Source organism: Epinephelus moara, chromosome 3, assembly GCF_006386435.1.
Source record: "Epinephelus moara isolate mb chromosome 3, YSFRI_EMoa_1.0, whole genome shotgun sequence".
Classification (NCBI taxonomy): Eukaryota; Metazoa; Chordata; class Actinopteri; order Perciformes; family Serranidae; genus Epinephelus; species Epinephelus moara.
The window spans coordinates 16,209,594-16,219,983 of NC_065508.1; the positions used below are offsets into that span (position 1 = coordinate 16,209,594).

The following is a 10,390-nucleotide window of genomic DNA, read 5'->3' on the forward strand; positions in this document are numbered from 1 at the left end:
CCACGCAAAGACACAAGCAGAGAGACAGTGTTCCTATATTAAAACAAGCTGCTCATTTCCCTTCTCCCCACATCTGTTTCTCATGCTGGTGGCAGGATATAACCTGTAAAATAACAACGCCTGGTAATAGAGGTAACTGAGGGGGGAGGTTATCGCTTTTTACCACAACTCTGGAATCAGCATTTTCAGCCACTTGTCAGAAACACATCCAGGCTTTTGTCATCAACCCATTTACAAATTTAGTGATGTTGTCATGGGAGTTAACAAGGAAAAAGTGGGAGTGACTGACAGAGGTGGAGAGAGGGAGGCAGCTTGCGGGGAGAGAGTGAAGTTTGACAACTGAGAGGAAGGAGCAGATGCAGGCAAGACTTGGTGGAGGGATGGAAAAGCGCAGAGTCTGTGGAAAAATAAAGCATAAATGAAGGAGTGGCTGCTGGTGACGGAACAGATAGATTTCAGGGAATAATCATAGTCAGACGACACTGACATGATGTGGACAACAACTGTCCTCCTGCTGCTTGTGCCTCATCTGCTCTCCTCCACAGTATGTATGATATGCATGTGGTAAATGATTTTAACTTTAGTCAGTCATCTGTTTTGTCACTCCCATTTCTATCAGGAATCATTGTACTGTTTATTTTTGCAGATGACTTTAAATTACTTCAAGAAATGCTGATGCAATCAAAGAGATCTAAGGGCTATGAGTCAGGCATTGTGAGTAGATCAGGGATTATATTTTTCTTTTCTTTTATTAATTAGAACATTACAGTAGTCATTTTGAGTGTGTGTTAAACACAAGTATTGATATCCTTTACTTCAGTAAAGTAGTAAGTAAAATTACTCAATTACAAGTAAAAGCAATAGATTACTAACAGGAAAATATACAAAGAGGAGTATGTGCTATATCAAATAGCCCCTTTTATGGTGTTATTTAAGATTATTATCACTGATACGGTGTGAACAGCATCTTTGTTGTGGATGGTTGATGTGGAGCTGATTGGATTTTTTTTTCTGTTGATTGCTGAGTCCTAAAACTTTGTTCTGCAGTACAATAAAAGTTCAACCATAGACTATAAAATGTTAAACAACAAAAATGAAAAGTTGCTGCACTAGAATTATAAAAAAGTTGATTTCAGAAAATTCTTGAAACAATTTTTTAAATTTGCACTTTACAAAATTATATGACCAAGTAATATCGAAGTGACAAACTATTTTAAACAAAGGGGGGAGAAAGAATATGAAAATTAAAAATATAAATAAAAATGTTATAATGAAGAATTGTTGATATATTTAAAAAAAAAAAAAAAAAAGAAGTCAAAACTGTTAAAAAAATGACATAGATATGAGTTAACAGGACACAACTTAACTGGTTACATTAATATCGCTTCATAGTATAATAAGTTGTTGGTAAGTCAGAGGATGCATTTTCAGGGTGGCATGACGACGGGTGCCATAAATATACACATGCACACACCAACACATGTAGATGGGTGTGAGAAACAAGTTCTTTTGAGTTGTTAGACTAGAGATTGTTTTTCTATTTTTTCTTTTTGTACTTCTTACAAGAATATAAAAATGTAAGGATTTAATTCTAAAATTAGTTGGTAAGTCACGTGTTTTTTTTATCATATGTGATGGTTGAGATAAAGTGCAAAATATATAAAATAATAATTACAGATGTCAGATAAATGTAGTTGTGTAAAAAGTATTTTCCTCTCTGAAATGTAGTGGAGTAGAAGTATAAAGTAGCATCAAATGCAAATACTCAAGTAAAGTACCTCAACATTACACTTCAGTACTGTACTTGAGTAAATGCACTTTTTTACTCTCTACTTCTTGTTACAAGTGTTTTCTTACAGGATTTAAAGACAGGATATTGCAGTTTACACTGTGTGTGTTTGTAGCCAACCAGGGCGTCTGACCTTAAAACTTTGTTGATCTCCAGAAAATATTAAATATTTTCATACATGCATCTTTGGCAGAGGCAGAATCAGATACAGAAGCTGGTCAGGACTTTGTTTTGCTCTGTGAAGTCCGACATGGAGGCTGTTACACATAACGCATTGTATAACTGCAGAGTTACACCTGTGATTTAAACGCTGACCACAGTTCTCTATTTATTGCCAGGACACAGGAAACAGTGCTAATTTTAATGAGTCAGAAATAATCAATGAGGACTTCTCCGACACTCCTGACAAAGGCGAGAAACTTCCCAGAGGGGTCAAAGGTCGGGACGCATGCTCCATCCCGTGTGACATCACTGTCAAGCTGCTGCGAGATGAGAAACATTCAATTTGTGGTAAAATGTCTTCCTCCTTCCTGGTGGTATTGTTATGTCTATCATCCTCATCTGCTGTTCAGAACATGTGTGTGTGTGTGTGTGTGTGTGTGTGTGTGTGTGTGTGTGTGTGTGTGTTTGTGTGTGCAGGTCAGTTACAGCAGTCTCTGTTGGGATTTGGACGCAGCACCCGCAAGCTGATCAGGGATGTGATGGAGGAGCAACAGAGAGCCCTGGACATCCTCAGCAGTCAGGTAACATGTTCTGTCTTCTCTCTCAGTAACAGAGTTTCTAGGTTTCTGATTGGCTGGCTGCATGAACACTCTCGTGTCACATTTCCAGGTCACAGAGCTGATGACCAAAGTGCAGACGCTCAGCTTCGAGGTTCAGAGAAGCAACGCTGAGATGTACTCCATCAAACCTGTGCAATCCCATGGTAACTCACACAACAAACACATGCAGTGACCCGACATTCATACATACCAATACCATCAGTTTTACACATGAACAGTAGTTTACTATGAGGGATGTCTCTGACAGAGCTTTCTAATTGCTGACAAAGAAACCCTGATGATGTCATTGGAGTTATCTCTGGCCTTCAGTCTTTAAATTTACAACAAAAAGCCTGCATTAGAAACTGTGGGCTGTGGAGTTGAAAAACAAGGATGTTAACCAGGCAGAAAGAGTTTAGCAAAGGACACCATCACGTTGCATTATGGAAAGTGTAGGATCTAGGGTTTTTGGGGTTTCACTCATACTAAGGATTTTAAATGGCGACTGGCTGCGTATCATGCTGACGTTAAAGGACAGCTTTTTGTCAGTGTCTGATGCCACAAGTCATTGCCCAAGCAAGCGCCAGAGCAACGATTTCAGAGTGAGACCGGGTTGTCCGAGAGACATTTGAGGCCAAAATATCCTGACTTTTCGCCTCTAGTGTATCCAAAAGCACTGGATCCTACAAGTCCCATAATGCAACTTAATAGCTTTGCTTTGTTAGACCCTTCCTGTCCAGCAAATAGCCACGTCTTCCAAATTCCAAATGTCCAGTTTTGTAACATCCTCATGATGAGTGCACTGATCTTGATGCGTAAAATTATGCCTTTAAAGGGACAATTTGCCCCCAAAATCAAAAATACAAATCTTCTTTCTTAAGGCTCATTTATGCTCAATAATAGATGTGGAGACAGAGATGAACAGATCCTTTTGTCTGTACTCTGCATTCATTTTGTCTGTATTTGTGTATGTCTTGGGAAAGCTTATTGATAAGGATGAAACGGAGCAGTACCACTGGAGATTGTGGAGGCAGTGTAGCATAGTGTAAGTGAGATTTATTAAATAAAACAAGCAAACAAGACAGCAAAAGTCCCATGCTGAGAAGCAGCAGGACCAGCAGTCCCCACACCAGAGGCCTCTCTCCTTTGCTGCTGGCACAGGAGCTCTTAACTGCCTCCTCCATGCCAGGTGCAATGCATCTCGTTAAGTAATGCAGCACACCTGGGCAGATCTACAGTGGAGGGGAAAAGGGACACAGCTGTAACAATAATAATACAGTGGTTCCCAGCTGGTGGGTTGCTGGTCTATTCTGAATGGGCCACAAGTGACTTGCAAACGTGTCAAATTTGAGAAAAACAAACAAACAAAAAACACTCTTTATTTCTAAGAACAGTGAATTTTTGGCACAGCACTTTTATTTTGAAGTGCCATTTCCTACTGTAGAGTGAGTGACTAATGGACAGGTACTTGACAGAGACAGCAAACTAACTTGAGACACAGCCAAACCCATGCATATTAAACTGTGTGGACCTCAACCTAATGACTAAGGAGAACTCTAGACCAGCTGGGAGCCACTTTAATATTGTACAGCAATATATGGTGAAATTGGTGAAAAAAATCTCTTCTCTTCATCTTTTAGTGGATGTTAATTTTCATCCTGATGACTAAAGAGTGTTTGCTTTGATTAGGACGAGACTGCAGCAACATCAAGGACAATCTTCTGTCAGTCGTCCCCAAGATCCCCAGCGGCATTTACATCGTCCACCCAGAGAACACAGACACTTCATTTGAGGTAGATATACACTGATAATTTCAGCCATTCACAGTCTCTCACTCAGTCATTACTCATCATATGATATGTGCTGCAGGTTTTCTGTGAGATGGACTATATGGGAGGTGGATGGACGGTGATGCAGCGGCGGACTGACGGATTAACTGACTTCAAACGATCCTGGGCTGATTATGTTGATGGCTTTGGAAACCTTGCAGGTTGTATGAAGTTACTATAGGCATTACCAGACGCGTGTTTCCTGTTTTAAGCTTAAAAAACAACATGAGGAGGAGGTTGAGGTGTGAGGAACAACAGCTGTTGTATACCAGATGTGCCAGCTGACTGCTGCTGAACATCAGTTAACAGTACAGACCCAGACACTAACTGTTTTTAAGACAGACATTAAGATAAACACTACATGGCCAAAAACATCAAACAAGCGCACCAAAGTATACACACAAAGTTGGAAGCACACTCTATTCTAAAATACCACTGTCTGCTGTTACATAAAAGGGGACCTAGTTTGCTTTTCCTTATCTTCTGTCACATATACAGTTTTACTATGTCGAATGTTCATATTAAATGTAGCCCAAGTTTTAATAATGAGGTAAACACATGTAAAAGTAAACCCCTGTGAGCAATAACCTCAGGCTTCAGACCGTTCTGAATACTCTGTTTCCAGAGGTTTTGTCTACTTTCACAATACGCTGACATCAGGTTGTGACAGATTTCATATGGTCATCTTCTCCAGGTGCGTTACTGCGTGTTTACATTACGTAGCCAACACTGCTACATGTAGCTACATGCTAACATCAGGAAAACATGTAATCTTGGTTGCTGATTTTGCTAATTTCTCCCAAATTTTTGAACCATATTCCTGCTGGAGCATGTTCGGTTATAAAGATTTAGTTTAGAAGCTTTCATTGTTCATTTTTAATGGAAGGAAATGCGACTCTATTTCATTACAGCCATTCCCTGGGTACTGTAATGAACGTCCATGGAGAGCTGCTGTCAAACGGATGCGCACGCGGTTCTATTCATAGTACAACTGTCTGCTTCAGCCCCTGTCAGTAAGCAGGAGGGCTGGGAGGTCCTCCTGCTGCCGACATCGGGTGAAAGTGACACTAAACGATGCTGCTGGGTCTGGAGTGAATGTCTGTCAAACATCCAACTTAAAACTACCTTCATGGTGAGGTGGCTGGCTTTAGTGTTTTGGACTAAACTGCAGATTGGAGCATGTGCAGTCAGCGCACTTGCTATGCCTACAGTCGGTGCAGTCACAAGAAATGGACTGCACGCAGATGTCCACATGGGAGTCTGCATGACTGCTCACGGACATGGGTGGATGACAAGATTTACGTCACACGGACCAAAGCGGACCCTTGTGGTCATGGAAACCGTGAATTGGCCTTAACATCCAAAAACACTAACAAATTAGAGCAGACTGGGCTTTTTCAAGGAGGGGGCTTTAAAGAGACAAATGTAAAAATGGTGCATCTTGGACAGTAGGTTAATACAGGTATATTAACAGGCAGCGAAATGTGTGTTTCGAACATTATAGCATGTAAACACGTTCAAGTAGAAACTCAAAATACAAGCATGAACCTGAAACTGAGCATTATAGGTCCCCTTTAAGATTTACAGTAGGAGGGTGCTTTGAATGCTATTGCTATATATTTTGTGTAAATGGTCTTACTCTCATGAACTTGCTGCATATTAAACCCATATGATGTTAAATGTTTCTTTAGTGCTATATATACACTATATTTTTGGTTTTAGAAGATTTATTTTATCTGTAAGTGAGCACTGTAAGATTTACAGCTGTCTCACTTTGAACGAGCCCTACAAATATCAAATGCTGTGGATTAATTTTGCTCTCACCAATGTTAATCCTAACAGCACAATCTCTGTTTGTGTGTGTGTGTGTGTGTGTGTGTGTGTGTAGGAGAACACTGGTTGGGTCTGAAAAAGGTGTACCATATAGTAAACCAGAAAGATACTCGGTTCCAGCTCCACATCGCTCTGGTGTCCCATGATGACATCACCTCTTATGCATCTTATGATGATTTCCAGCTGGACACTGAAACCATGTTCTTCGGGATACACCTGGGCAGATATGCAGGCAGCGCAGGTAAAACTTAATAAATCAAGACTTAGAAAAAATTCACCCTCAGTGACAAATGATTTGCTTTATGAATATTTTCACATGTGCACATTTGCATGCCTGTGTGCCTCTGTGTGTGTGTCTTTGTACAGGTGATGCATTTCGTGGCTATGACCAGGATCAGAACCAGGACACGGCTCCATTCAGCGCCTCAGACGTGGACAACGACGGCTGTAATCCTTCCTGCTCCATCAACAACCGCACGGTGGAGAGCTGCAGCGCTCAGTACAATCACACAGGATGGTGGTTCAACCAGTGCGGCCTGGCAAACCTCAACGGCTCTCCTGAAGATGCAGAGCACAACAGGGGGCAGAGGACACACATCCTGTGGGACACCTGGAGACAGAACGGGGTCCCTCACACCATCAAGTCTGTCACGATGAAGATCAGGAGGATTGCAACCAATAACTGACAGAGAGGAGGAGGAGGAGAAACAGAGGGAGAAAGCACATATTGTATAAGTTGCACTGCATCTTTGTACAGCCTGATGTTTGAATAAAACAGGAAGGAAGGATGGAAGGACGTCTCATTTTCATTTTCATCTCATTTTCACAGAAATATTTTTTTAGTGTGACTTTGCTTTGACTCTGGAATGCAAATATATCTGAAATTATATTACAGTTAACAACATACAGATGAACAAACTCAACTGTAAGCACTCCCCATGTTCCTGTCATACAAATCATAGAGGGTTAGTATGAAAGGCAGCGACCCTGAATGCATCTCAAGCTGAGTACATCTGCACCGAGTCTTAGTTACAATGTGACTGGCAGCAGCAGGTGAAACTTACGCTCCTGGTCGAATGAACTACCAACACATCCCAGTAGACGGTGCTGTGAATCTCTCACAACATAGTGTGTTAGTTGAGACCTACACTGTACTTGAGCTCCAGGCTGCAGGTATTTGTAACATTTGCAATTTTACAATAGACCCTATGGACAAATCTAAAAATATCAGAGGTGATATTTGATGTTTATTTCAGCCCACAGTAGTGATTCATTTAAATTTGGTTATTTACTTTAGTTTAACATTTTGATTTATATACCTTCTGTTGTGTATACATGCACTCCTATCTGTTAGGATAGAGGAGGGTGCTGTTTTGTTCAGGTCCCATGGGAAACAGCTGCTGGATTCAGTGTTTTTCCTGCTCCAAATCTGACCAATAATCTGAGAGTGTAATAATTTAAATCTATGAATGTTTATATCAAAGTACAATCTTCAGCATCATCTCACCATCAGCACAGCACACACGGAATTTGAAGCTTTGTGACTGGACTTTTCTTGAAATGCATGTTGGGAATCACCTCAGTTTTACGTCCACAGGTTGGATTGGGCTCAATGTTTGCAGAGAGAACCAGATGTTTTCTAGCCCAGTTGTTTATCCTTTGTCCTGTTGATTCAACCATTCGCCAAGAGTTTCATGCCTGTCCAAGTTTTGAAGTACTCCATTAGTCTGCTGCTGCCAAACTACTAACTAGACCTAATAGACGCTCTCACATTACCCCTATACTAAAATCCCCTCATTGGCTCCCTGTTGAGTTTAGGATCCAGATCAATTCTCATTCTTACTGACAGAGCATTACACGATCAGGCTCCCTCTTAGGTAGCTTCACCTGTATTCTTCAGCGCTCTCGCTTTGATCAAATATGCTACAATTGTTGTCTGTCCCTCGCGCTCACCTCAAAACACGTGGTGATCAAGCTTTTGTGGCCGTAGCAACCAACATTTTGGAAAGCTCTCCCTGCTCCCTGACGCTCTGCTGACTCTGTGGTTTCTTTAAAAAGCCAGCTAAAGGATAACTTGTGTGCACCAGAGCTGTACTTTTTAAATGTTTGTGTATTGCTGTTGTGTAGTGTGAATTCTTCTTTTTGTCGTGTGTGTGCAAATAGTTCTGCTGGCTGTGCACTTTTCACTGCATGGCTCACATAGGCTCTGTGTATTCTATCTTGTTGTATATCACCCCTGTGAAGCACTTTGTGACCTACATCTATATAAATACATTTTACTTAATTACTTTCTCCAGCCATCACAAACCTCATTCATCAAGCATCACCTATACTGCCTCTCTAGCTGAGGATTGGTGGCTGTAATGAACACAGCAGCCTCCACAGCATGCCGCCAGGACTTCAGACGGATGATTGTTTTCCTCAGTAACAGAGAAACACATGTTTCAGTTCACTATTTTCATGTGGGTGTCCAACAAACCAGTTATACCGTCAGTATTTAGGAATTCATATGGCAGATAGAATATAACATTGAATCAGAAACACAACAAAGAAGAGGTATGTCTACTTCAAGTAGAATTATTATTATGCTTATTTAATAAAAGGTGAAGTGAAGTGCAGGTCAGGTTGTCAGGTTGTCAAGGCAACTGCTGCACAGACTACAGCAAAACATCCACATCCAGAGAAGACACTGTTTATTTTTCTTCTCCTCCTTCTTCTCATCCTTTTTAGATGTGATAAAAAAAACAATGCATCAGTACGAAAGTAAAAATAGAAGTATACAGGAAAACAAAAAATGACAGTGAGAGGATGTGTACACAGTTGTAGTGTGTTCAGGGAGTAAAGAAGGGGGCCTCGAAACAAAGCCCTGGGGTGCTCCGATGCTAAGGATGAGGGTGGAAGAGGTGTGTCTGCCCACTCTCACCACCTTGGGTCTGGTGGACTTGATAAGGGGGAGATGTTTTTTCACTGCACAGTGCATCTGTTTTTAAAAGCGTCGTATGTTTTGTATGAAAATTACAGCCCGGTCTCACTCGTCAAAATCCAGCGCTTGGACAGTGACTTGTGGCGTCAGAACCAACAAAAAAAGGCGTTCTTTAACATTGGCATGATACACAGCTGGTTGCTGTTGCAGTTCACACTTGTGTTTACAGCTGACCGGTTGCCCTTATAGTTTAACGATGCAACAAACACAGATTTTAATCTGAGAGAGTGGTGTTTGCATCACGTAAGATTCTAAAGCCAAACCCTGTTCTTTTTTCCCCAACCTAACCACGTGCTTTTGTTGCCTAAACCCAATCATATGTATTTGTTGTTGGAAGAAAGAATCAATTTGCGGTGTTGTACTTGTGTAGTGCGTGGATTTTTAAAGAGACTGTATGTAAGTTTTAATTTCCTGTGAAAAACGCAAGTATCTTGAAAGAACAGAACTTGACACGGTGTCCCAGAACGTCAACAGCTAACGCACCCAGGGTACCTTTCGTGTCGTATGTGGATGTGGAAAGTCCACGACGAAGCACATCAATATGTAAAGAGGTCGGAGTGAGAATGTGTTGGCTGTCAGAAAACAAACAAACAAACAAACAAACAAAAAAACGGAAAACATCCCACCATTGTGTGGCTGATATGAAGAGTGTCCCATGACCGCCACATTTCCCTCTAGAGACCAGGACACTCATTTGTAGCACCGAAACTTTCCCCTCCAATCTGCTATCGCCTTATTTCTACACAGTAGCACACACAGATAACTCTATGTGTGTGTGTGTGTGTGTGTGTGTGTGTGTGTGTGTGTGTGTGTGTGTGTAAGCGTACATTAACCCAGACAATATACAAATACCAGACCACACAAAGAGCCAAGGATCCCACAGTGTTATCACCAGAATCAGTGGCACTAAAACACACACACACAGAAAAAAATGACTATCCAGGTCAGGTGCTTGCCCACTAATTGCCCCCCAATAAGTATTGTGTATGTTTGAGCTGACAGTGTTTACGTTCCAGATCTGGGGTCTGTTTTGTTCTGGGGATGAAGTCTTAACAAAAACTCACACTGTGACATCTGTCAGCATTTACCCCCTTTCACCCTGCCATCCTCCCCGCGAAATGTGACGCTCTTACGTCTTGAAAAGTCCAAAGTGACTAATCTTCAGCAATCAGGGCCTTAAAAGGCAATTTTCACT

General features: G+C 41.3%; 1 protein-coding gene across 1 annotated transcript; it reads left to right on the forward strand.

The window, feature by feature from the left end:
* Window positions 1-288: 288 nt before the first annotated feature.
* angptl5 (angiopoietin-like 5) lies at window positions 289-7,001 on the forward strand. The gene is made up of 8 exons (XM_050040413.1): window positions 289-544; window positions 2,128-2,299; window positions 2,429-2,532; window positions 2,621-2,714; window positions 4,240-4,343; window positions 4,420-4,540; window positions 6,268-6,453; window positions 6,579-7,001. Exons 1-8 carry the CDS (start codon window positions 488-490, stop codon window positions 6,896-6,898), a joined length of 1,158 nt encoding a protein of 385 aa, XP_049896370.1. The 5' UTR covers window positions 289-487; the 3' UTR covers window positions 6,899-7,001.
* The last annotated feature ends 3,389 nt before the right edge of the window (window positions 7,002-10,390 follow it).